Source organism: Chrysemys picta, chromosome 14 (assembly GCF_011386835.1).
Source record: "Chrysemys picta bellii isolate R12L10 chromosome 14, ASM1138683v2, whole genome shotgun sequence".
NCBI classification, from domain to species: domain Eukaryota; kingdom Metazoa; phylum Chordata; order Testudines; family Emydidae; genus Chrysemys; species Chrysemys picta.
This window is the reverse complement of record NC_088804.1, coordinates 5940561-5968390: the sequence shown is the minus strand read 5'-3', so window position 1 is coordinate 5968390 and position 27830 is coordinate 5940561. Positions and strand designations below refer to the sequence as shown.

Genomic DNA, 27830 nt, shown 5'->3' with positions numbered 1-27830 from the left:
ATCTGTAAAAAGCAACAGAGGGTCCTGTGGCACCTTTAAGACTAACAGAAGTATTGGGAGCATAAGCTTTCGTGGGTAAGAACCTCACTTCTTCACTTGCATCTGAAGAAGTGAGGTTCTTACCCACGAAAGCTTATGCTCCCAATACTTCTGTTAGTCTTAAAGGTGCCACAGGACCCTCACATGCTTTGTTCTGTATCAACAGGGTGTAGTGGGATCATGCTACACTCCGTTTTAAGCAAAATACGGAAACATATTTGATTTTTCTTACAAAATACGTATGCTGTTGGAAGTGTCTGTATTGCTGAAGGATGTCTGTATCTATGGAAGTATCAGCATGACTGATCGGTATAAAGTATCTGCACCTATGGCACAAAGGCTTAAATTCACAAAAGTACTTCGGTGACCAAGTCCCAGTTTCAGGCTCCACTGCCATTCACAAAACTCCCCCTGAACCCTGTAGCCACCTAAACTCATTAAACTTTGCAGTAGAAGATCCCTAGCTGCCTCGGGGCCTGGACACTGCTGCCTCCCTCTTTCTAGGCATCCAGACACCGAAGCCCCAGGACGATTCACAAACCTCACTCGCGTGCGGGACACAATCCGGTACATGCCTGCTGAGTACAGCTACTGGACTGGGCTCCTTAGGTGAGCGGACACAAAACAGCTAGGAGGGTGGTTGGGGGAAGATCTCCCTCATAACTTTTAACCCAGGGGTTAGGGCACTCCGTGGAGATGGGAGAGCGCCCCCCCCCATCCCCTCTCTGCATCAAAGGGGGAAAAGATTTGAACAGGGATCTACTACTTTTGAGGCGAGCACCCTAACCACTGAGCTATGGGATATGTCTCTCCTGCTGAAGCTGTTCCATGGTGGAGAACTATCGAAGGAGTGACGTAGGCCAGAGCGAGGCCGAGAAGACAACCCATGAGAATCACGGGTGGCACATACAATAGGCTGGGGAAGGCTGTGCCTCTCCAAACGGCCCTGCATGGCCCCACCCATGCTCCACCCTGAGCCCCCTCCTGCTTGCCACTAGTGGCCCCAGCCCAGGCAGGCTGCTTCTCTTCCAGGAAGCCTGCTGGGGCTGGAGCTAAGGCGGCTGGCACTCGGGGTGGCTGGGGCTACCCAAGTCTGGAGCTGGGGAGGAGGGGAGGGCCACCCGGTGCTCTGGGGCTGGAGGTGTTCAGGCAGCTTGGGGCTGGCAGTGCGGGGGGGGCTCTGGGCTTCGGTGGGGGGGCGGGGCGGGGCCTCAGGCAGAAGGGGTGGGCTAGGCCAGGAGCTAGCCTGCCTGAGCCTGTGGTTCACCCACCGCCCATGCTGAAAATGGCTCTTACCTGGTGATTAGTGCACTCACCCAGCATGCGAGAGACCCCGAGTCCACTTCTCCTGCTCTAAGGATGCTTTAATTATTTAGCCCACCATGCAATAGCTTCAACAGCAGAGATTAGGGGAATACCCTCCCCCCTCAGCATGTCCTAGAGCCCTGTGGCTAGGGCATCCCCCTGAGAGGTAGCAGAGCACGCTTCAAATCCCTTGTTCTCCTCAGGCCGAGGGGGGATGTGAACCAGGAGTCTCCCATGTCCCAGGAGAGCACCCTACCCACTGGGCTAAAAGCTCTGTGGGAGGTCATCCTCCCCACTGGCTGCTTGTGAAATCAGTGCGGACGCCTAACCCCAACCTGTGCATCGGTGGCAGAAAGAGACGCCTGCCTGCAGCTGGATTCGGGCACCTATCTCTGTGAGAGGGGGTTCGAGAGGCGGAGCTTAGCGCACATCCCTCTCGTTGACCTGCCCCATTGGCTAGCTTAGGCAGCTCCCCGCCTCGCATGCTGGCTTTTGTGACTCGCAGCTTAAGGCACTTAATTCTCCCCATTCATTGTATGGGGAGCCAAGGCACCGAACTCAGGCTTTGTGGATCACAGGGAGTTTCTAGGCATTAGGTATTGTAACGCTCCTTTTGTGCAGATTCCAGGCCAAACTCCTTGTCCTTCAGCCACGTCATTTACACATTTGCCATTGGAAACACTAAAGAATGTGGCATGTTCACATGGAAGAGGAACAGGTTCAGGGTCTGAAAGAGTCCAGGATCGATTTTCCATTTCTCAGCAGAATTAAAAATATCTGGCTTAGCAAATTCCATTGTACTGCGTTCCAATGGGTCACTTTCAGAGACCACCATGAGCTCGGCTTGAAAGGAAGGAAATGCACAGCTAGTGGTTGAAAATGGGATAGCCACATGCACCTGCGTCCTCTCATTTTAATGATTCCCTAAATAACTCTGGCCCTTTGATTCTCTCAATCACATTATCAGATAGCTGCAGATGTTCCAACAAATTAGGTGAACAGACAGGAGAAGGTGGGTAGTACAGCGGCGGGAAACAGAGGAGAGGGAAACAGAGGGAGTTTGCCTGTGGGGAGTTCCCACAGAGTTTTTTGCCTTTCCGGCTTCTGTGAGCAGTAATTACAACATCTGAAGAGGCTCTTAGAAGGAAGACAATATAGATAGTGAGCCATCAGCTGTTGTGACCTGCACAGGATGTGCCATGTTTGTCTTTCTCCCAGAGGATAGAAGCGACCTCGTCTGTACAAAGTGCAAGCTGGTCTCCATATTGGAAGAGAAGGTTAAAGGACTAGAGACCCAAGTATCAACCCTGACTTGCATCAGAGAAAATGAAGCCTTTCTGGACAGAAGTCAGCGTTTGGTACCGCAGGCACTGCATGGTGAAGAATCAGAGAGGGCAGTGCAGAATGGGGAAGAAAATTGGCAGCATGTGACCCCAGAAGAAGAAAGCGGAGAACCCACGTACCCCCAATGCAGATAGAGATAAGAAACCGTTTTCAGGCTCTCTGCACAGTGTGACGGACTCAGGCCAGAAGGATATAGGAGGGTAGTGGAAGGCAGGTCAGAATGAGCAGGTCCCTGTTCCCTGGATAGCCAAACAAGGGCTACTCTAGGCCAATCAAGACACCTGATGCCAACTGAACCAGTTAAAGTTGTTAGGCTAATGCCGGCACCTGACCTCAATTAACTGACAAAGGCTCAGTTAAGGCTGTAAGGCTAATGGAGACAGCTGGAACCAATTAAGGTCCCACTTATACTGCTTTAAAAGCTCTCCTTTCCAGTCCTCTCGAGAGGAGCCCGGGTGGAAGGAGCTGGAGGAGAGGAAGGGGACCACGGGGAAGTGGCCCAGGGAATCAAAGCAGCGTCAGTGGAGGAGGGAAGCCGCCAACGGCTGCTATCAATAGGGTCCCTGGGCTGGAACCCGGAGTAAAGGGCGGGCCCAGGTTCCCCTCTTCCCCTCCCCCATGATCTACAGAGATACCTCAGAGAAGGGAAACAGACGTCGGTACAGGCAGGAGACCAAAACGGAGCTCTAAGGAGCAACAGGGACTGTGGGTATTCCACCTTCCCACCACCCAGACTGGCCTGTGATGAAAGTAGCTCAATACGCTGTAACCTTTGCTGCCATGCTGGGAAAGGGAGGTCATATTGAGGGCCTTAGGGAGCTTCTGAGACCACTGTATCTGCCAGGAAGCGCGGGACCAACCAACACAGGCTCGGAGCTTTGTCACAACAGGTACTCCAGCGGAGAATAGTTTGGAAGAGTCATCTGAGGGAAGGGATCAGAAGGAGACCCCATTGGCTGGAAGGCATGGGATGCATTTTCCTAGGGATGCAGGTTCCATGACCACCACTCCCAAGAGGAGGAGACGGGTGGGGGTGGTCAGGGATTTCCTCCTACGGGGGACGGACTCCTCCATCTGCCGTCCAGATCAGGAGACTCAAGAAGTGTGCTGCTTGCCTGGAGCTAGAATTCAGGATGTGACTGAGTGTTTGCCGAGACTGATCAAGCCCTTGGACTGCTACCCCTGCCCAATTCTCCACATGGGCACCAATGATACTGCCAAGAATGACCTTGAGTGGGTCACTGCAGACTACGTGGCACTGGGAAGAAAGATAAAGGATTTGAGGGGGGTGCACGGGGGCCATCACCCATATGCATCCGCTGCAGCCTGCAGGAGCCCCTGGGGCGGGGGTGCCAGGCCGCAGCCTGGGCAGGAGGGGCGGGGGGCGCCGCCTTTGCAGGGCTGCTGACCCACCTGCACCGCGCCAGCTCCTCCATGGCTGGAGCTCGCCGCCCCTGTAAGCCGACGCTCTGGCTCTCCGGGGCCTCCGGAAGGCAGCTCCTCCCTGCCGAGCCAGGGCATCGCTTTTTGGCGCCCCCAACCACTTGGCGCCCTAGGAACCGCCTAGTTCGGCTAGTGGTTGCACTGGCCCCGCCTGTACACGAATGCAAGAAGCCTGGGAAACAAGCAGGAAGAATTGAAAGTCCTGGCACAGTCAAGGAACTATGATGTAATTGGAGTAACAGAGACTTGGTGGGGTAACTCACATGACTGGAGCACTGTCATGGATGGGTATAAACTGTTCTGGAAGGACAGGTGCAGGAGGAAAGGTGGAGGAGTCGCACTGTAGGTAAGAGAGGAGTATGACTGCTCAGAGCTCCATTATGAAACTGGAGAAAAACCTGTTGAGAGTCTTTGGGTTAAGTTTAGAGGCGAGAACAACAAGGGTGATGGCGTGTTGAGCATCTGCTATAGACCACCAGAGTAGGAGGATGAGGTAGACGAGGCTTTCTTCGGACAACTAACAGAAGTTTCCAGATCACAGGCCCTGGTTTTCATGGGGGACTTCAATCACCCTTGTATCTGCTGGGAGAGCAATACAGCAGTGCACAGACAACCCAGGAAGATTTTGGAGAGTGTTGGGGACAACCTCCTGGTACAAGTGCTGGAGGAACCAACAAGGGGCCGTGCTTCTCTTGACCTGCTGCTCACAAATAGGGAAGAATTGGTAGGGGAAGTGGGTGGCAACCTGGGCAGCAGTGACCATGAGATGGTTGAGTTCAGGATCCTGACAAAAGGAAGGAAGGAGAACAGCAGAATACGGACCCTGGACTTCAGAAAAGCAGACATTGACTCCCTCAGGGAACTGATGGGCAGGATCCCCTGGGAGGCTAATATAAGGGGGAAAGGAGTCCAGGAGAGCTGGCTGTATTTTGAAGAAGCCTTAGTGAGGGCGCAGGAACAAACCATCCCGATGTGCAAAAATAATAGCAAATATGGCAGGTGACCAGCTTGGCTTAACAGAGAAATCTTCTGTGAGCTTAAACACAAAAAGGAAGCTTACAAGAAGTGGAAACTTGGACAGATGACTAGGAAGGAGTATAAAAATATTTCTCTAGCATGCAGAGGTGTAATCAGGAAGGCCAAAGCACAATTGGAGCTGCAGCTAGCAAGGGATGTGAAGGGTAACAAGAAGGGTTTCTACAGGTATGTTAGCAACAAGAAGGTCAGGGAAAGTGTGTGACTCTTATGGAATGGGGGAGGCAACATAGTGACAGATGCTGCTTTTTTTGCCTCTGTCTTCACAGACAAGGCACTGGGCAGCACAGTATGGGGAGGAGGTGAGCAGCCCTGAGTGGTGAAAGAACAGGTGAAGGACTATTTAGAAAAGCTGGACATGCACAAGTCCTTGGGGCCAGATGCGCTGCATCCCAGGTGCTGAGGGAGTTGGCGGATGTGACTGCAGAGCCATTGGCCATTATCTTTGAAAACTCGTGGTGATCAGGGGAGGTGCCGGATGATTGGAAAAAGGCAAATATATTGCCCATCTTTAAAAAAGGGAAGAAGGAGAATCCAGGGAACTATGAACATTCAGCCTCACTTCAGTCCCTGGAAAAATCATGGAGCAGGTCCTCAAGGAATCCATTTTGAAGCACTTGAAGGAAAGGAAGGTGATCAGGAACAGTCAACATGGATTCACCAAGGGCAAGTCATGCCTGACCAACCTGATTGCCTTCTATGATGTGATAACTGGCTCTGTGAAAATGAGGAAAGCTGTGGATGTGATATACCTTGACTTTAGCAAATCTTTAGATACGGTCTCCAACCTATTCTTCCCAGCAATTTAAAAAAGTATAGATTGGATGGAATGGAAATCTGATGAGGTTCAACAAGGACAAGTTCAGAGTCCTGCACTTAGGACGGAAGAATCCCATGCACTGCTACAGGCTGGGGACCGACTGGCTAAGCGGCAGTTCTGTAGAAAAGGACCTGGGCATTACAGTGGACAAGAAGCTGGATATGAGTCAAGAGTGTGCCCTTGTTGCCAAGAAGGCTAATGGCATATTGGGCTGCATTAGTAGGAGCATTGCCAGCAGATCGAAGGAAGTGATTATTCCCCTCTATTCAGCACTGGTGAGGCCACATTTGGAGTATTGCGTCCAGTTTTGGGCCCCCCACTACAGAAGGGATGTGGACAAATTGGAGAGAGTCCAGAAGAGGGGAACAAAAATGATTAGGAGGCTGGGGCACATGACTTATGAGGAGAAAATGAGGGAACTGGGCTTATTTAGTCTGCAGAAGAGAAGAGTGAGGGGGGATTTGATAGCTGCTTTCAACTACCTGAAGGGGGGTTCCAAAGAGGATGGAGCTCGGCTGTTCTCATTGGTGGCAGATGACAGAACAAGGAGCAATGGTCTCAAGTTGCAGTGGGGGAGATCTAGGTTGGATATTGGGAAACACTATTTCACTAGGAGGATGGTGAAGCACTGGAATGGGTCACCTAGGGAGGTGGTGGAATCTCTATCCTTAGAGGTTTGTAAGGCCTGGTTTCACAAAGCCCTGGCTGGGATGATTTAGTTGGGGTTGGTCCTGCTTTGAGCAGGGGATTGGACTAGGTGACCACCTGAGGTCTCTTCCAACCCTAATCTTCTATGACAGTACTTTTCTTCTGGCAAAAACAGGAGTATATAACCATCCATCCCCTGAGATACAGTGGGATTTGAACACCAAAATATATTCTAGTCTATACTCTACAGTCTAGGAAATAGGGCCTTGAGGCTAGGATACTGACCTAGGACTCAAGAGTACAGGGTTTTATTCCTAGCTCTGCCATTGGCCTGCCGGGTAAGGAAGTCATTTTAATTTCTCTGTGCCTCAGTTTCTCCATCTGTAAAATGGGGATAATGATACTGCCCTCCTTTGTAGAGTGCTTTGAGATCTTCTAATTCACAGATTCCAAGATCAGAAGGGACCATTCTGATCATCTAATCTGAACTCCTGCATAACAGAACAGAGAACCCCCAAAACAATTCCTAGAGCATAACATTTAGAAAAACATCCAATCTTGGCTTAAAAATAGTCAGTGATGGAGACTCCACCACAACCCTTGTAAAATTGTTCCCAGTAGGAGGAGTGGGGAGAAGAAACCCAACTGGTTTGAAGAAGGAGCTTGATAAATGTATTAACAGGATTATACAATGGGATACCTATGATACCAGGGAACTGGACTCAATGACCCAAGAAGGAGGCCCCTTCTAGTCCTATGTTCTGATCACCCCAGCTCCCTAAGAGCATTGCTGATTTCTAGGAAGTCTGTCATCTGAAACACAGCTATGTAACACACAGAGCCCAGGGCCTCTGCAGCACCTCAGAGCCCTGAACCAGGCACCAAGGAGCAACACTAAGGGCTGGCTACACTTGCGAGTTACAGCGCATTAAAGGAGCCCCGGGCGCACTAACTCGCTCCCCATCCACACTGGCAAGGCACATAGAGCGCTCTGATTCCGCAGCTAGAGCGCTCCTGGTACTCCACCTCGGCGCCCCCGCTGGAGCGCCCCAGCATCAGTGTGAACGAGGTGTTGCGTTACTGTGCTCTGATCGGCCTCCGGAAACGTCCCATAATCCCCTTAGGTCAAGTGGCCACTCTTGTCATTGTTTTGGATATGCCCTTTGAAAGCTCCGTTTGACAGCCGGCTGCTTATCTGCTCCGAGACAAAGCAACCATTACTGTGGAATGCCGTGAGTGAGAGAGAGAGAGGCGCGGGGGGCGGGGGAGGGAGTCTGCTGCTGTCTGAACTTACAAGACAGCATGCTGACATGCTCTCAGCCCCCCAAAAACCCACTCTCTCTCCCCCCACATACACACTCCACCCCACCCCACCCCCCAGGTGAAAAGCACGTTGCAGCCACTTGCATGCTGGGATAGCTACCACAATGCACTGCTCTCTGTGGCCATTGCAAAAGCTGCTAATGTGGCCATGCCAGTGCGCTGGCAGCTGTCAGTGTGGACAGACTACAGCGCTTTCCCTACTGCGCTCTCCGAAGGCTGGTTTAACTCACAGCGCTCTACATCTGCAAGTGTAGCCATGCCCTATGAAATGAAAGACACTCCCTTTCCCAGGAGCTGTGAATGTTACCCCTGCAGCACTGGGAGCAAGCGCACAGCACCAGGAGATACTCCCTTGCCCCCGGGGCTAAGCATGCTGCCTGAGCACAGCTCCCAACTCCACCCAGCTTTAGAAGGAAGAGAGGAAACCCATGACTCAGCCCTAGCTCTCTGATGTGGCAGAGCAAAGCACCACCCAGCCAACTGGCCTCTCTGCATTCACAAGTGTCATTAAAATCTCATCCTGGGTTCATTCAGAGTCTGTTTGAGTGGACACCCTGAGGGGCCAAAAGGCCAGTGCAAAGAGGCACCTGCTTAGCCATGATTAGTTGCAGCTACAACTCATTATCTTGTTTGGATTTCTAACAACAGATGGGAAATAAGTTCTGATCAATGTCAACACAATGCACTTGGTTTCCAGCTGACTGACATGAAAGCCTTTGACCTGAAACCATATTAAGTTACAGCATGTCTGCTTCCAATCATTCACCCCCCTGCCAGATCAACAGCAGTACGCGTTCCTCCCAACAGCACGGACATAAAGCGCCGCCCTCCTCCTTCAGGGACAGTCCCGCCAGCCACAGCCCTGGCCTTTCTGCTTCACTTCCAATTCATCTTTGAAAGTGACGGTCCACTGAGTATTTCATGCAGCTGATGAATGAAAACAAAATCTTGATGCCAACAGAGACACTCGCCAGAAATGTGGCGGCACATTCTGAGCAGAGTTCCGTGGACGGCACTTACGGGCCTGGGGACAAGGCTCTCAGCAGTGGCTGAAAGGCGTGCAGCTGTACAAAGTCAAGGCTCTGGCTTTTCCTGAGGGCTGGGAAGTACAAGCAGGGGGGTCCCCCTGAAAAAGGGCAGCGCTCCACCTCCTGAAAGCAGCCAGGCACGGATGGATTTCAGGGCAGCTGGAAGCCAGAACACAGCAACCACACCAAAGAGCCTGGGGCCAAAGGACTGGGGCTGCTTCTACGGGCTCACCTGTAGTAAGCTGAAAGCCTTAAAAAGGGCAGGAACCGGTGAACAGCGACGAGCATCTACCAGAATGGTTAGGCCCAAAGCTCGGCACTCTGTTCTGTGAGGAAAAGGAAAGACAAATTAGTGTGTCATTGCCACGGTGCAGCACAGGCTATTCATGCGGTGCTGTTAGATAACATGGTGTACCGTGCTGGGCATACCCGCTACAACCCTGTAAAGGGAAGCCATTAACTGGCCTCATTTTGTTAGCCACAATATCTTCCCTTTGAGGTTGCCTAGACTGCTCTTTCTTCTTCCCTTGTACTACTAAGTAAATTCCTGATGCCCCACCTACCACACCTCCTCCCATGACACTGTAATTCCAGCCACGCTGCTCCACTCCCCAGACCCCAGCAGCAAATCCTCAGACTATCACATCTCCCTGGAGGCAGGTAGTGAGGAGGGAAGCCATGGGGAGTGCCAGCACTCACTGACTGTGCCCGAGGGCTGGCACGCAGCGTCACTTACATCCTTTCGGCTGCACTGACGACAAAGCTCACACTTGGAACTAATGGTATTTTTCAAAGCATTACCAAACGCAGACCAGGAGCTAAGACCCAACGGAGTCTGTGAGTAGGGTGACCAGACAGCAAATGTGAAAAATCAGGACAGGGAGTGGGGGATAATAGGAGCCTATATAAGAAAAAGACCCAAAAATCGGGACTGTCCCTATAAAATCGGGACATCTGGTCATCCTATCTGTGAGGAGCTGGAAGAAGCCCCATCAGCCAGGGAGCCCATGGCAGCAGCAGTAGGGGGGAAACTACAGAGCACGCGACAACCTGATACATTCTGAATGCGTTTAGCCCTTCCTGGCAAACTGCATCACATCAGTGATGCCAATACGTCACTCATCCAGGTGAGGTACACTTGCTCAGGGTATGTCTTCACTACCCACCGTATCGGCGGGTAGCAATCGATTTATCCGGGATCGATATATCGCGTCTCATTAAGACGTGATATATCGATCCCCGAACGCGCTCACCGTCGACTCCACCAGAGCGAGCGGCGGTAGCACAGTCGACGGGGGAGCCGCGGCCGTCGAGCCCACGCCGTGTGGACCCCAGGTGATTCGATCTTAGATACTTCGACTTCAGCTACGCTATTTGCATAGCTGAAGTTGCGTATCTTGGATCGATCCCCCCCACTCCCCTCAGTGTAGACCAGCCCTCAGTCTCTGCAGCTGCCTTCATCACTGGAGGACAGGCTGTCAGGAAGGTTGTTTCCTAGAACTATGTGATGGGGCTGTTGCGTGAGTTGCTGGGCTACCCCAGAATTGTCAATGTCAGGTTTTCTAAGCCCTATTTTCTGAGCTAATGCAGAAGCGTGAGAAATGGTTTGGATTTATGGCAATGCTTGGAAACGTAGAACAATATACACATAGCACTGCTGCTTAGCAAGCGTATACTGCACGCTGCATGGCCAACGCACGCAGTCAGCAGATCTGTGGCTTGTGCAGATTCAGAGTTGTTTGGGGCCATCTCCTCATGCTGCCAAAGGACGCCAGCTCCATTCAGCTCCCCGCTCGGTGCCAGTAGAGATTGTCCTGTCCTGCCTGTCTGACACCCTGCCCAGCCTGGAAATGGCACCAACCTTGGGATGCTGTGTAAGTACAGGAGGAGACGCACCAACTCGGTGGTGTTGCAGTGGGGGTTTAGCCAAATCGTGTTCCTTGTGGTGATTATGGCCACTGCACGTCCACATTTGTCTCTGGTGCCTGAAAATGAGACTTTATTTTAACATCTGCAATTTGTCAGAGCCTCGAAGGATCCCCCCACAGGTTACCCCCAGGGCAGCCCAGCTCACCCCCAGCCTTTAGTGATTCTCCCTGTAAATTACACCATTGCTCTTGGGACCAAAGCTCTTCCCACACTTCCCACTCCCCACAGAATTGAGCACCCAGCCTCTACCACACACCAGCGCCCAGCAGGAGAAGACCAGGACCTGCCATTGAAGCAATGCCATGGCCACTGGGAGGCACAGACAATGCTCGCTGTTTGCACGGTCTCTAGTACACATCTGTTGCAGTTACTGGAAACAGCGATTCAGGCCCACACTCAGCACTGCCGAAAGTAATAAAACTCAGGCTTGAAGGGTCTAAAGCCCTCTTGGCCCTCAGGCAGCGTGATTACTTTCGCAGCTGATTGCTGTCAGCTGGAAGGAATTTAAAGAGCTTTGAAGAACCATGTGCAGCCTAATCACACTCCAGGCCCAGTCTCCCAGCACACAAAGCACCAGGCTCCTCTTCAGAACAAATCTACAGAGAGGGAACCCACAGCTCCCACCCCAGGGCCAGCACAAGATGGAGGCATCAGAAGCATGGCTTTCCCCTCACTGTGGAGGAGCCCATCACACTATGGCAGCCCTAAAGGGACAATGGGTGCTGGGCACACACTGTTAACCTTGCAGGAGGTTTGGCGTCCTTCTGCGGGGGATGCTAACGGGTTAAGGTGTGAACAAAGAGCGCCTGCACAACGCAGCTGAGTCCCCCACCTAAAGCAAGCTGAATTCCCCAGGGCTCTATGTGTGGAGCAGGTGAAAGACCTTTGCTTTAGCCAAACACTTCTGATGTTGCCAGCCAGGAAAGGAGAGCTGAAAGGCAGCTGTGGCTCTCTCCGTCATGACAAAAATTCCAGTGGCAGAAGTTGTGAGGGGGTTTAAGAGGTTATCCAGCTTTACCCCAGGAACTCTGCGAGATGTGTTAATTGGCCTTCAACAATCCTCCTTGCTTGGCTCGGGATTGCTTGGCTCTGCACTGAGAACAAGGAAGCAAAGGACCCAAGGGAGCAGTGCAATTGCCCCCGACCGGTGTGTTTCAGAGTTCTACATTTCACCTCAGATATCCACACCTGGTCTCTTCTAGTCAACAAAACTGACAGGGGCCTCCAGGGAAGGGCAAGTTACCAGCACTGTTGTACCCCACAATCTCACTGTTCTGAGGAGACCGCTCATCTATACAAGCTGGGGACACACGTCTCTTGTTCCAGTTGTAAAAATGGCATAACATGATTAAAAACATCCCAAGAAACCTAACAAACACAGAATCCTAAAAAAAATATTAAAATTACACTTTTCTTTATCTTACCCACTTGCCCCCTGCTGTCCCTTGGGAGGAAATGTGAATAGAAATAGAGCAAAGTAAATAAGTGATTTCAGTGAGGGCACAATGGGCCCCAAATAAACAGATCTGCCCTGCTAGGAGCAAATCTCTCAGTGGAGTCCGGTAATGAGAGTCAGGGCCCCAAGCAGGCATTATTTAAAACAGAGGGGAAATCACAAGTAGGGTTAGCCCCTTTTCAGGGAGCAGGACCATTAAATGGTCTTTGTTCTTCTAAAGTCAGGTCTGAAAGGGAGATTAAATAAATCAGGAGCACTGTTATTGCACCTGGAATATTGTGTTCTGTTCAGGGCAGTACAAGACCAGAAAATGGTGCTAAAATAGAAAGAGTTCATTAATACTATATGTAGCTCTGTGAGTTAAGAGAGAAGTCATCAAAACTCTCATGCTCCAGGGCATCAGCTGACTGCCAGAGAGATCAGGATGGAATCCTCTCTTTATGGACAAGATGCTACAATGGTCAGGTTCAGTAGGGATTGTTTTCACCTTTTTCTGAAGCATCAGTTATTGTCCTCTAAATTATTAACCGCAAAAACTGGATTAAACTTTCCCCTGACTCCCGCATAGGAGTATAGAAATTACCTGACCAAATCAGACAGGGGGTCTGTCTCCATCAGTGGCTGGTACTGGATAATTCATAGGAAAGTGCAAGTGCCACAGCTGACTAATGAAACATCCTGCCCAGAGGAAAGCTTCTTCTGAACTTCCTCTGTTAGTTCCTACCCCTTATAAAACTGTATTTACTCTCTTCACTGTAACCATGGTGTTCCCATAACCCCTACCCATGTCTAACATCCCATTAGAGGGGGTGTGTCTGTGTGTGTTTGAGCACATGCATGTGTCTTCCCCAGTTCACACTCCTCCTAGTATTATGCTGGGCACGCCCACTTCCTAGGGATGATTTGGATGCATTTGGTGCCTCTGATGTTGCTCCTTCCTCAGATGAAGGTTCTCTTCAAGCATTTCTGGAAGGCTGCCCCTATGTTCACATGTTCCGTGCATGTGACATTTTTGGTTTGCATTTTTCATAGATTCATCGAGTTTAAGGGCAGAAGGGACCATCAGATCATCTGGTGTGACCTCCCGTATAACAGGCCAGAGACCGTCACCCAGTTACCTGTGTGGAGCCCAACAACTGGTGCCATCCAGACTTGATTTGGTAGTTTGTTCCAATGGTTAATCATCCGCACAGTTAAAAAACTGGGCCTTATTTCTAATTTGTCTGGTTTCAGTTTCCATCCGCTGGTTTGTGTTCTGCCTTCCTCTGCTAGAGCCTTTTAGTAGGTGTTATTTTCTCCCCATGAAGGTACTTATAGACAGTAATCAAGTCACCCCTCAGTCTTCTACACGTTGAGCTCCTGAAGTCTCTCATTGTAAGGCATTTTCTCCAGCCCTTGAGTCATTTTTGTGGCTCTTTTCTGCATTCTCTCCAATTTTTCAACATTCTTTTTAAAATGTGGACACCAGACCTGGATGCAGTATCCTAGTATTGGTCTCACCAGGGCCATATGCTGAGTTAAAATCACCTCCCTACTTCTGCCCACTATTCCCCTTTATACCGCCAAGGATGGCATTAGCCCTTTTTGCCAGTAGGTTGCACGGGGAGCTCTGCTGAGTTGCTGGTCCACTGTGACCCTTTTCCGAGTCGCTGCTTTCCAGGACACAGGACCCATTCTCTAGGCACGGCCTGTATTCTTTGTTCCTACACCTTGCATTTGTCTGTATTAAAATACATTTTGTTTGAATGGACCCAGCTTACCAGATCACGCTGTATGACTGCTCTGTCTTCTGCCGCACAGTTATAACCACATGCTCGAAAGCTTGTCTCTCTCAACAACAGAAGCTGGTTCCCTAAAAGCTATTACCTCACCCACTCTGTGTCTCTAATATCCTGGGATCAACACAGCTACAACTGTCAGAACTGGGGCTCGTGACTTTGCATTGGGAAAGTAGCTAGCTAAATGGGGCGGCTGTCACTCTGTGTGGGTTTGAAGAGTGCGGAAGAGAAGGGCACTGGAGGGGTTTGTTGGGGAAAGTTTACTGGCACCGAAGCCAATCAGGAGCACCCAAGACTCACTGCTGGACTGGAACTCTGTCCTGGATTCCTGAGCTCTGTGTCTAGACGCTGTGCTTGGCATCTACCCTTTCACATTGGGCACATGGGTCAATATACCCTTGTTTTACCGCTCTCCTTATCTTTCTCCATGCTGTTTTTCTAAATCCATCCCTCTGTAAATAAGTATTTCCCTTTCCTATATTCACTATACTGTTCAGTGTGTTTGTATTCACGTTGGGGGTTGGAACAGGTGCCCTGGGGTGGAAGGGGCGCACCGGTCCTTGACTGCAGCCATCCCACAGAGTGGACTCCATCTTGGCCACAAGCTATAGTTACATTAGGATTCCTGGATGCAAATTATCTCGTCCTTCGTGAGAGTGAGTTCCTGTTTCCTGCCAGTCCCCGACTCGGCTTGAAAGCTCCAAGAACTGGCCTGGGATTTGAGGACCGAATTTCAGAAATGTTTCTAGTGAAAGGAATACGGCACACACAGACCTCCTTCCCCACGGGGAAGTCTAAAATGCATCCCTATCAGCAGCACACCTACATCCGCCCTTCTGCAGCATAACGCTTCCTGCCCGTCCCTCCGGCTCAGTTACTCACCTGGCAGACAGGCAACTCCGCTCATGAGCACGTCGAGGTTCACGTCCTTCGCTGTGATGGCTGCAGTTTGAAAACTTCTGGGGACCACATAAGATGGGGGTTCCTGGTGAATAACCGCTGCTGAGCCTTCCTCCGGGGAACAGACTCGACCCACTGGCTCCCACGAATCTGTGCACATTTCTTCTTTTATCTTTTCTCCCCCTTTCAGCCGTGTTCCTGTAAGATAAGAATAATCCCACTGGTGTCAGGAGCCTGGGGGCAGATCACATTCCCAGTCAGAGGTGTCGGCGAACAAACTCCAGACACCTGCCAGGACCGCACTGACATCTGGCACCCCAAAGCTCTTCAACAGTGACTAAGTAAACCGTTGCATCAACAGCTGCTGTCACTATGCAACTTATTTACAAACAGAGACACATTTGGAGCTACGTAGTTCAACAGCTGTACCCAGAAAGCTGTAGCTCTTCAACTGCGGCTTGAAGTGGGATCCCTGGGAACTCGAGGAGTGAATGCTGCTGTTTATAGGTTGACGCCCATCCCATGCTACTTGCAAGCTCCCTTTGCCCGGCTTTACATTGTGTTTGTGCCCTACAAGAACGCTGGGCAGCAGGTAGGAACAGGGACGGGTTCCAGGCCTGAGGATCACGGACACATTGAAGAGTTTGCTGGTTATCTTATGATGACATCATTCTCCGATGGAGTCCACCTCAGGATAAACTGGCCTACCCCAGAGAAGTGACAGGAAGGATGCCTTGTGCTTGGACCATGTACTGGGAGGCAGGAGATTAGGGTTTCATAGATACATGGATTCCAAAGCCAGTGTGGACCAGTGTGATCATCTAGTCTGATCTCCCATAATGACATAGGCCGGAGAACTTCTCCAAAGTAATTCCTGGAGCAGATCTTTTAGAAAAACAGCCCATCTTGATTTTAAAATTGTCATTGAAGGAGAATCCACCACAATCCTTGTAAATTGTTCCAATGGTTAATTACCCTCAAAAATTTACACCTTCTTTCCAGTCTGATTTTGTCTAGCTTCAATTTCCAGCCATCAAATCACGTTACACCTTTCTCTGCTAGACTGAAGGGCCCATTACTAAATATTTGTTCCCCGTGTAGATAATTAAAGACTGTAATCAAGTAACCCCTTAACCTTCTCTGTGTTAAAATAAGCAGATTGAGCTCCCTGAGTCCATCACTTTTTAATCCTTTAATCTTTCTCGTGTCTCTTCTCTGAACCCTCTTCAATTTATCAACGTCCTTCTTGAATTGTGGACACCAGAACTGGACACAGCAGCAGTCACACCAGTGCCAAATGCAGAGGTAAAATAACCTCTCTACTTCTACTCAAGATTCCCCTGTTTATGCATGATTTTATGTTTTCTTCCTGGTCAGTATAAAAACATTAAATAACATAGGGCCAAGAACCGATCCCTGTGGGACCCCGCTGGAAACACACCCATTCAATGATAATTCCTCTTTACAATTACATTTTGAGAGCTATCAGTTAGCCAGTTTTTAATCCATTTAACGCAGGCCATGTTAACTGTAGATTGGGCTCGTTTTTTAATCAAGATGTGCGGCACCAAGTCTGATGCCTTACAGAAATCTAAGCCTATTAAGTCACCACTATTGCATTGATCAACCAAGCTTAGAAGCAGTACCAGCGTCATAAACCTCTGTGTGTGTTTAGACACTAGAAGGCGACAGTCACACTGGTAGTGAGGTCCAGAAGCACCTAACATGGCATGTTCCTTCTGAAATGCTATGTGGCGAAGTGGATGAGAATTGGCTCTGTTATGTTGGGTTCTATGGCAAGCTCTGTCTGAAATGAGCTTAGGCAAACTCTCATTTCTCTTACCTATAAAATGGGTGAATGAGAGTTACCCCTTGAGGGAACAACACAAAACTCTAGTTTCATAAGAAGTATTATGAAGGGAACAGACATATTAACAGCTGCCTTGGGGAAGAACTGGGAATAGAACTCATGATCCCTAAGCTTGCAGTTTAATGCACTGGCTATGGCAGGACTGGTATGAAATACCCCCAATGGCTTCAGAGCTTTGTGCCTGGGGAATTTCAGGCCTGGTCATGTAGGGGGCCCTGAGTCTGGAACTCTGCTATGATGGGAATTGCAACAGACATAATATCCTCTAGTATCCTGAACAAATCCTATGGAAGTAAGAAACTTTACTGAACAGAGTTCAACCTTACTGAATTTGGGATCCGCTGTATTAAAAATGGGGTTGTGCATGTGGAATTTGTGTGTTTCCATGGGAAGTGTAAATAGGCGAACAGCAGAGAGTGGTCAGGCTAATTCACTCAGGTGGGACATCTCTAGAGACGCCACCCCTGGAAAGAGACACATATACTAGTTCAAACTGGATTCCCCAGGGACCAACAGACAAAGACAGGGTCTGCTTCCTGTTCCAGAAAATGGACAGGACCCCAGGTCCACAGAGGGCCCCAGTCCTTAGGGCAGGATTGGAAGGACTGGGGCTACTGAGGCCACATAAGATTGTCCTTAGGACTGAACCTGTAATGACAAGGTATCCCCTTGGGTGGCGGGGCGAAGGACTGCTCCTGCCATGTTGGGGTTGGGGTGAACCCTGGTAAGCGTATTCACATGCATGTAGGCTCTTTTATTGGGTTTAATATGTTTCCTCTATAATAGCTTAAGAATCAAGTAGGCTTGCCTAGGAAGTGCTGTATGGCACCTCAGAACTGTAGCCATTACACCCGTTAACCACCTCTCTAGAGAAAGCAAGCGGTGTTCTTGTGCAACGTGTCTGCGCTGGGAATAACATAGTGAAGGCAGGGAACTGTGCCGTCTGCAAATACCCCGGTCAGAAGGGAGAGGGAGATGGGTCTCTATCCAGATTGTCTCCCCAGCTGTTGGCTGAGGCCTGAGGATGGGTGCCCTGGCCGGAACACAGAGCAGAAATATAGGTGCAGTTGCCCTGAACTGACAGGCATGTTTGGAGAATTGTCATGATGATTTGGGGCAAGGGGCTGTGGGATTCTGTGGCTATCCAGCCTGCAGTCCCACTGAGAGCGTTTGCTTTGGATTAGTAATTGCATCATTACAAGCAGGTGCAACCTGTGCTGCAGAATGGTCACCCAGGAGGGTAACTGGCAAAGCTGTGTCCATCTGGAGCAGCAAGGAAAGGTAACCGCTACAAACCACAAAGAGGGAACTGGAAAGAGCCTGAAAGGAATTCAGCACACGGGAACATCTCACTCTCATCGTTCCAGCACTGAGACAGATAGCAGGGCAGCTCTGAGCTGAGCATTCGTCACTCCTCTCCCAAACCAGGGAATACACCCCCTCTGCTTCTGCACCTCGACTACAGCACTATTTGTAATGTATTAAATGCAAGAACAAATATGTTTGCAGAACACTGAAGCCCTGACTGAACTGCTGAGGAACGGCATCTCTCAGCGGTACAGCCATTCTCGCCACAGCACAGATCAAAGCTGCAAGCAAGTGATTCTACCAGAGACATTTTTTCAAAAATATGAATGAATTGTGCATGCTCGTAGCCTCACGCTTTGTGCTGCCATCGGCAGGGGGGTCAGCACTTAACTGGACCCCAAGCAAACCCAGGTGATTCACAGCTGAGTCAGTCCTGATCCAGTGCCCTGGCACACTAGCCATCCGCCCCAAAGTTCCACTCAATGTCCCAATTCCCACTATCTGGGCTGCACAACGATAGCTGGAAAAAACACTGAGTACAACTGTCTTCTACAGGCTGCTGCTGCTAGAGCTGCCAGAGGCTAGCGCTCCTCAACGCCTTGTGGCTCTCCGTGCTGGCCTCCCAGTGTGGGGAGGGGGTCGGAAAGAAAGGGGAACCTGGAGATATTAAAAGGGAGAGACTATGCCAGGAGGACTGGAAGGGGGAACCCGAGGAGAAGTGAGAGAGAGAGAAGGGACTGTTGCCCCTGGAGATGCCAGAGGAAGAAAGGGCTACTGGCCTTTGACTTCCATTTGCCCAGGGGGCGGGACTAGAAGGAAGGAGGAGGAACCTAGGCAGTTGTAAGGAACAAGCCCACTGGAAGACTAGAAGGGAGAGGGGAGAGAAGGAAAAGGGGGGAAATCTCTTGGAGTGAGCTACAGGGGACTGCAGGCCACTGGGCTTCCCAAACCAGAAGGCCAGGAAGCCAGAGCCAGTTGGGCAGCAGGGGCCTAGCCGTGCTGGAGCAGTGCAGCCTTCACAATGCTTGGTTGTGAAAAGAAGCCAATTCCTGGGCTTCATGAGGTAAGTATTTCACTGGGCCCATCGACAGCCTAAGAGCCTGAGCTCTTTCAAATTCAGCACAGTCCACGATTCTGGCCTGACCCCAGTGTGCACTCTCACATCACTAGTGGGCGGGGCGGTAAAAAAATCTTAGACGCTGCTGAACATGCTCGGAAGTGATTTATCGGTCACATAACTATTTCATTAATAGCCAACTCTTTTCTTCCAAATGAGGACTCCTTCCACGGCAAACCTGACTTGTCTTTGTGTTATGAGTGCAGGGGATATGGCAGCCGGAATGTCTGTAAGTGGGAGCAGCGCCGGTTTGCCGTGCACTCCCAACTCAGACACAGCAGAGGGGGCTTTGCTTAGACTTTCCAAAGACAGTTCACTTTTGGGCCGAGATCAAGCAAAGTATGTTTCAGCTCAATGTGGGACTGTCTCGGGAAGTCAGGGGTGGGATAACATATGGGATTATAATGGCAACAGTTTTACAACCTCAACTACAACGTGAACTGGCAGGGGGTAAGACTAGATGACCCCTGCAGTCCCTTCTAATCCTACAGTTCTACGAGTCTATGAACTGAACAATCAAGAATTTCACTCTGTAGCTCTTAGAACTTACAGACAGAACAGCTGGCAGGGAACGCAGCTGGAAATGAATACCAAAAGGATAGCAAATATTGTGTCTAGTTCACTTTGGAATTGTGTATCTAAGGTTATGTCTACACTACAAGCACTCCAGTGGCACCACTGCAGTGAGGGAAGAGGTTCTTCTGTTCTGTAGTAAATTCACCCCCTTGACAGAAAATAGCTAGTTGATGGAAGAATTCTTCGGTCAGCCTAGCAGTGTCTATACTGGGGCTCAGGTCGGCTTAACAACATCGCTCGGTGAGATGAATTTTTCAAATCCGAAGTGATGTACATAGGTTGACCTAAATTTTAGGTGCAGACGAGGCCTTAGTCGTTGTTTGGGTTAGAAATGGCGAGATGAATCATAATGAATTAAACAAGCACCTGCCATCCAAGGATCTCAAAGCCCTCACAAATGTTATCGACCGAACTTAGCTTCCCACATCTCTGCCAGGTACATTATCCCCTTTTGCACTTAATTTATTGTAGTGCCAGTGGTAAGGAAACACTCTGAGTATTTTTAAAAGCCAAGTACCCCCAGCTTTGAAACAACATTTTGGTTTTCCCTACCCCTTAACTCATATTTTGAGTAAAGTATTTTTAACACAATTCATACGTTTACCAGGCTTTACACACTGAAAGCCTTTTCAAGTGAAGGGCCACGGCTCAGAATAGCAACAAATCCAGGCCAGGACTCACCTATTTCTGCAATATCTCCACTGTCATGTCCTTTAAAACCTAATGTATTTTTGAAATAGAAAGGCCCTTTGCTTTCCCTCTAAGTATTATGTCACTAAGTTCCACTACTGCAGTGATTAGACATTGCACGTGAACTGGAGAGCAGCCAGCATCTCTCACTTTCATTATCTCATAACCTCAACTGGAATCAGTTATTTTTGGACTCCTCAGACGGAAACATTGAAGCATTGAGGCAAAGAGACATTGGGGTCATTAAAAAAAGTGTGTGGCAACCTGAATGCCCAGGTTTTCTGACTTCCAGCCATGGGCCTTTCACCTCTGGGTCATCAAGCAAAATCTGGCACAGGACAGCGATGACTAAAACCAGTTACCATCCAATGGCTGCTTTGTAGCCCATGTGGAGAGTGTCTCATTCTAAGGGGACATCACAGTTGTTAAGTACTAGCATCCACCACTGAAAAGCCTACACTGGGCATGGGAGTGAACTCCTATTCTTTGTGTGGGTGTGTCTGGTCAGGACTGATGTTCATTAGTGGGGTAGCACTGTCAGGGGGAACTCACCCACAATGAACCAGAACAACAGGTAGAGCAAGTTGGTTTCCCCGGCTGCCAATACGTCATTTTAACGAACACTGAGGCCCAATCTTCTCTACACCTATAACTGCCAGGAAACCCGGTTCCGTCACAGTGTGTCCTGATGCTTTAGTGTAGACACGCCCTAGCTGTGGGTATGTCTACACCGCAATCAGGAGGTGTGACTGCAGCACCGGTAGATATACCCAAGCTAGCTTTGATCTAGGTAGCTCAAGTAACAATAGCAGTGACGCTGGGACAGCATGGGCAACAGCTGTGCAAGTACATACCCAGGGTCCTAAGAGGGCAGGGCTAGCCCCCCGGCATCCACCCCCGCTGCCACGGCTTCACTGCTATTGTTACTAGAGCTAACTTTGATCTAGCTACGTCTACCCAGGCTGCAATCACCCCTCCCGATTGCAATGTAGACATGGCCAGTCCAAGAGACACAGGATAGGACGTTAGCCCAATTACAGGGACGTAATTAGGCCCGGACTATTCTGCAACTTTTGGACACGTAACAGCCAGGTAACAACAACTATGCTTGTAACCAGATCCCACAGCTCAGTTATGGCTGTAGTGCAACAAAAGGAAGGTGAGGATTTTGTGTCTACAGTACAGGCACTGTATGGAAGCTCCCATCTGTCTACTGAGACCCCACAAGATCTGTCTCTTTAGATTTGGTCAGGCGAGCTCTAGCTAATGCAGTTTCATGGTCTGTTTCCCATAGCCTTTCAACTGTCCTCTCATTCTACTATTCCAGCCCCTGGTAATTTTCCCCTGACTTAGAGATGTCTAACTGGAGTGTCCTGTGCCCATGCAATGTTCCGGAAGATTTGAACTGCACGGTTAGGTCTGTAGCTCTGCTAACTCTCGAGACACTATTACTCTAGCATTGCACTCTGTCTGAATAGACACTACATCCATATAACCTTGTGCAGGAACCTGACATTTTAACTGTGTGCCCAATTTCCTCTGTGGGAAGGATGGTGATTTCATTAATGCACAAGCCTGGAAGTCAGGTGATCTAGGGTCTGATCCCAGCTCAGCCACTGAAACACTGTGTGACTTGGGTCAAGCCACTTAACCTCACTGTGCCTTCATTTCCCCATGTGAAACGTTGCCATTAGCCAGGTCACTCAGGCTAACAGCCTGCTAGTTGAATCATAAGTGAGTTGGAGAGAGGGCGTTTTCAGTGGGGGTCCTCAGTACCAGGGTTTGCTTTCTACACTGCTTCACCAGAGTCCAAATCTGGCGTTCAGGTCACATTAAAAGGCCTCTCTGTTTTCCTGTAGCCTTTTTCTGCTGTAGCCTTCTGCCCCAGGTAACCTCCCAGATCTGGCCTTCAATCATAAAAGGGTCAGAACAATATACATTCTGTTATGATGGGATGATTTAGGGGATTGGTCCTGCTTTGAGCAGGGGGTGGGACTAGATGACCTCCTGAGGTCAATTCCAACCCTAATCTTCTATGATTATTACACATTTCTGTTGTGCATATTTATTAAGTGCACATTACCATGGGAAGTGGGGATTACCTGGTCAACGGAAGGGCTTTAAAGATTGGCAATGTTGTGTTGGACAAAATACCCACTTGAATGTAGGATGACAAGCCCAGGCCATAGTGACTCTGGGTGAGAATACCTCTCCTGCCGGTATACATTCATAGTGCCAAGATAAATGCTTCCAGAATTCTCTCTCAGCCATAGGCTCATCTACATGCACAAATATAATTAGTGTTTAACATTTGCCAAATTTTTTCCTCCAGGAGGCAGCTGCCTGTCAGGGGTAGGCTGTCTGGGCCCTTCTCTCCGTACGTGTGTGTGTCTCAAATACAGAGGATAGATGCTTACCTTTAGAAGGTGAATCCTGAGAAGCTGCTTCCTGCTTGGAAGGGGTGGGTTTTGTATTGCTGCTCCATTCAGCCAGCCGCATTGGCCTCTTAGTATTATCCCCATCAGGAGGTGGAGAAGATGGCAGGGTGGCCTCCAGTTCCTCTGCTTTGGGTTTCAGCATGTCTAGAGTTTCCAAGGCTGCCGACTCATTCCCAGCCTCTGGGGTGGTCCTTCGGCATGACCCCTCTTGTTCAGGAGCAGCTTGTTTGTTCTCCAGCCCCCCTTGCACATCCCGTCCTGTCACACGTTCCAGGCCAACCCCTTCCCTTGGGGTTTGCAATAGCACAGAGTTCGCTACACTTTTGTGACACTGGATTTCCACACAGCTTTGTTTCTCCTCACATTTCTCTCCATCCCTTTTGGTTTCAATTTGGCAGGAGCTCTCTGTATGTACACCTACCATTGTGCCATTGTTATCTAGCCGGTTTGCTGTCTGTCTGATCTCTATTAGCCCAGAGGTTTGGAGTAGTTTGGCTTCTTCTACTTTCTGTTGTGTACAGCCCCTTATCTCCTGTCCTTTGTCCTGTGGCAAGTATCCATCCATCCCCCTGTCAACAGCAGAGGAGTATGTATGGCTAGTCTGCTTCTCGTTCCCAGTGAACGTTGGTTCGTCAGTCTCTTTGCAGACTTCCTCAACGCTAACTCCACTGCCTACCTCTCCTAACTGGTCTGCTTGTCCTCGGTTCAACTTAGCGGGCTGACTGAACGGAGGACTATGTTCTGCTAGCGGATTACTGCAATGATTGTGTTCTACAATTCTACCTGGCACATCCGCTGATGAACGGAAGCATTGTTCTGTCAGACCTGAGGATTCAGATGTAATCTGAAGGCCAGAGTCTTCCTCAAGTCTGCAGTGTGCTGTGGAACGTCCTGTGACAGAAACAGGAGCAAAATACACCCGGGTGCTGTCACTGAGCTCATGGGCTCTCAATTGGTTTTGCATTCCCTCCCTAGCAGCAGCATTAAATGGAAGTGCTTCTGGGCTCGGCTCTGTGGTGTCTTTGCCAGTTTCTGCCCCATGGACATCGCTTTCGGCTTCCGTTTTTCCAGGAGTCTCTATTAATTGTTCCTTGCATTCAGCACTGTCTCCAGCACAAACATCATTGTAACTGCACATTGCATATCTCCAGTCTATCGTGTGCTCACTGTGTGCCCCTTGCCCCACGGAGGATGAACTCTCTGCACTGCTGGCTGGAGATGCAGCTGGGTGAAAGTTGGAGTCTGAATTCCCCACACTGCCAGGATCATTTGATTCCAGCTGACTTTTTGGTAACACTTCACCATGTCGCATCGTTTTGTTGTTTTCCAAATTAATTCCATTTTCATGAGCCCCGGAATAAGAGGCCCTCGGTGTGTCCGTCTGACCGTGCTGCTTTTGTGTAAGTGCTGAACAAACCAAGTTCTTGGAGTATGTGCTACTGTCCCGAAGGACAATACGCCTTTTTTTGTCTTTAGAGACATTCATTCTTCGTCTGGGCTGAGTTCTAGAATTTACGGTGATCGATTGGGTTAAGGAGCCCACTTGTGGCCCAAATCTTGGAAATGAAACTTCCGTGAGCTCTACGTACTCCCCTTCAGGGTCGCTTTCAGAGTCCTCCAGGGGCACAGGACTCACACCATTGGCAACGGTGTCAGCGGATTCCTGAGCAGTCCTGCTAATGACCAAATTGTCCTGCATCACTTCTTGCTCCTGCAAAGCTTGACGTCCAGGAGCAGGCGAGTTGCATTTGGGATGCTCCAATGGGAAGCACAAATTTGAAGATTCTTTAGCCATTTTGAGAGCTGTGATAGTATTTTCAATTATTTTTGGTTTATCAATAAATTCAGGATTGACGACTTTATCCCAGGGAACCCGGAATATTTTATCATCAGAGGCTAGTAAACAATTTTCCAGCGCTGTACCCATCCGCTCTCCATTGATGGACTCCAACCATTCCACAGAAAAAATAGAGGTGTAGGAGACCTCTGGGACCACAACTTCCTCGACATTATGTTTGTCGTTTGCCAGACATTTCAGTACTATTCGTGGCGACTTCTTTAGGTAGGGCACCACCTGCAGGTAGAAGTCACCAGGCTTCAAGGATCGCCAGTCTATGGAGGCCAGCTGGACTACAATCTTCTCATGGACACAGAGAGGCCAACCTTCATGGTGGAACACCAATCCGCAGTACTGAACCTATGGGGAGGAGAAAAGCATTTCAGCACCAGTGATAGAAAGAGGTCACCACAGTCTTTGTGACAGAAAAGATGACTGGCTCCCTATCACAGTTTGCAGTGTTGCTGTACTGTGTTGGTCCTAGGATATGAGAGAGACAAGGTGGGGGAGGTCATATCTTTTATTGGAGAAAGAGATGAGCTTTCAAGCTACACAGAGCTCTTCTTCAGGTCTGGGAAAGGTAATCAGAGTGTCACAGCTATATACAAGACAGAACAGATTGTTAAGCATAAGGAATTAACACGTTGCAAGGTGGCCTCGTGCACAATTATTATCCCTGTTTTAAAGATGGGGGAAATGAGGCACAAAGATGTGAAGTGACCTGGCCAAGGGCACAGAGAAGCTGGGTTTAGAACACAGAAGAATTCCCACATCCTAGAGCAATGCTCAAGCCAGAAGACCCCACCTCTCTCTCCGCTGTGACTTACTGGGGCAGAGGGAACGGAATGAGAAAGGAATTCCAAACATTCTGAACTTCTCTAGCAACCAAGACAATGTATGTACCTAAGCCAATGCAACCAGACAACGGCTTACTTATTGCAAATTTGCAGATGATTTACTGTACAGTACTAACATGAACAGTTTTCAAAGGCTGCAGGCAAAGTCTTTTACTCACTAGCGCAAGTGGCCAGGTGTTATTTACCAACTGCCTGCAATGAGACATGGGCTGTGCAAGCATTGGTGATGTTTGCCTGCCTTAAGGTGCTCACAATCTACACTAGACGTAGACCTCAGTACACAAGATACCTGCGTGCAGGTTGAGACGGCAAGCTGCCTTTTCCCCTTTGCTATAGGCTTCCCTTCTCTATATACTTTGTGGGCTATCACCGAAAGGATTCAGGAGTGCGATGTGTTTTACAGAGGGATCTGAATGAAGAAAATTCAAGCCTGTGCTAGCAAAGCAATGCTGAAGTGGTCAATATGGGGCCTGCTTAAGGTTTTTGTTTTCTTCTGTAGAATGTAGGTTCTCTGTCTTTTTAAACAGGGTTTCTGGAGTGTCTCTAACCCAGTTACATTAGGAGAATGACCCATTTCTGACAAGTATGGGCAACGGGGCATCATTTCAGGAACCGGGGTTAAACCCTGCTGGAATATTGCACTATTATCTGGAACTATCTGCCACTATTTGAGGGTCTACACTTGGCAGATGGGGGCCAAAATATCTTGGCCCACGGTAGGAGGCCACAGCAGCTGGCTGGCTGAAGGAGGTGCAGGTACAAGGAGAGCTGACAGAGGGAGCACAGCAGGGCTTCTAGCAGGAGGGGTAGTAGTCAGCCACCTGTCAACAGGCTCTGGGAAAATACCCTCCAGTTGCCACCGAGTGGTTCTGAGCTGGGAATTAATCATGGATTTTTGGTCTGTCTCCTGATATTTGACTACCCCCCCCACCAACCCCCCGTGTGTGACAATTGGTTTGGCCAGGCCAGTTCTTGTATACAGCATGATGTGCCTGTGTCCCCTGCACACCGACCTCCATTTCTTACGCACCCCCAGCCCCAGTCAGTCAATCTGCCCCTGGCTGACGGCGCCACCCCTGCTCCTCCTGCAGCTGTGGAGGCTCTGCCCGGTGCAGACTGCACCTCCAGGCCTGCGAGAGCAGCCCCGGGGCACTCACCACTCCCAGGCCGGGGGAAGGGGAGCAGGGCTCCTCTTCTGCCCCTTCCCAGGGTGCAGCACAGAGAGGAGGAGGGAGGAAGGCGCCAACCCACTGTCGGTGGGAGGGCGGGGGGAGGAGGGCAAAAAGCCGGCCCCGGAGCTATGCGGCTTGCTTTGTTTCTCCCTGTCTCCTCTCAGCCCTCCCGCTTGCCTGCCCAACACTCCTTGGCACCGGAGGGGCGGGAGCGCCGGCAGCCTGGACTGGCTGTTCTCCCCCAGGAGGCAGGAAGCAGGAAGGCAGCCAGTTGGAGGGGAGACGCTGCCTGCAGCAGGAGCCGAAGACCCTTCCTTCGCCGTGGACTTGCTAAGGCGGCAGTGCCAGGCATTTGTTCAGGGGGGCTGCCCCACAGGCATTGCACAGCAGCAAGTCCCAGGGGGCTGCCACAAGGCGACTCGCTCGCCCTGGGGAACTCTCATAATCTCCCCTTATTTCCCAGCATGCTCTGCCAGACTCTAGGGTCTGAATAGAACTACTAGGTGGACTACATATCCCAGCAGGCCTTGTTCTCAAAGAATGACTGGCTGAAATCACCAAGAGTTAACCAATCCCTCCCTCTGACTGGGAGGGGAACTGCAGCCCAACCTGCCCCAGCCTTCATCGTAATTCTCATGATATTTGTTGTTTTTCTTAAATCCCCAACTCCTGGAGGCAAGTGATCACGCAAGAATCTCAGCTTTCATTTCTTCAATAAGAAGTTTCTAGCCCTCCTGGTGGCAGAGAAAACCTTGAAAATGTGACCCAAGTGCACCCTAAAGGCTCAGAATCCAGAAGACAAAGAAAAAAACCCTGTGTATTTTTTTAAAGATCATATGATTTTTAAGCCAATGCAATATCTTTGGAGGGCCTGACTCATGATTTTTGAAGGCTTAGCGCTGGCAAATGCTAATCTC

At 49.8% G+C, this 27830-nt stretch overlaps 1 protein-coding gene across 5 annotated transcripts in view; it reads right to left on the bottom strand.

Moving 5' to 3' along the window:
- Positions 1 to 27830, bottom strand: part of PLEKHG4 (pleckstrin homology and RhoGEF domain containing G4) — a 157306-nt gene that overhangs the window by 96559 nt on the left and 32917 nt on the right. For all 5 annotated transcript variants that reach the window (XR_010592651.1, XM_065567563.1, XM_065567564.1 and 2 more), the window contains exons 3-6: positions 23027 to 25244; positions 15031 to 15246; positions 10847 to 10970; positions 9218 to 9311 (exon numbers count right to left, since the gene is read on the bottom strand). Coding sequence is in view for 4 of the 5 variants with exons in the window: in XM_065567563.1 (XP_065423635.1) it covers positions 9218 to 9311; positions 10847 to 10970; positions 15031 to 15246; positions 23027 to 25244 (2652 nt within the window). In the remaining variant the exon portion in view is untranslated. The remainder of the gene's footprint in view (positions 1 to 9217; positions 9312 to 10846; positions 10971 to 15030; positions 15247 to 23026; positions 25245 to 27830) is intronic.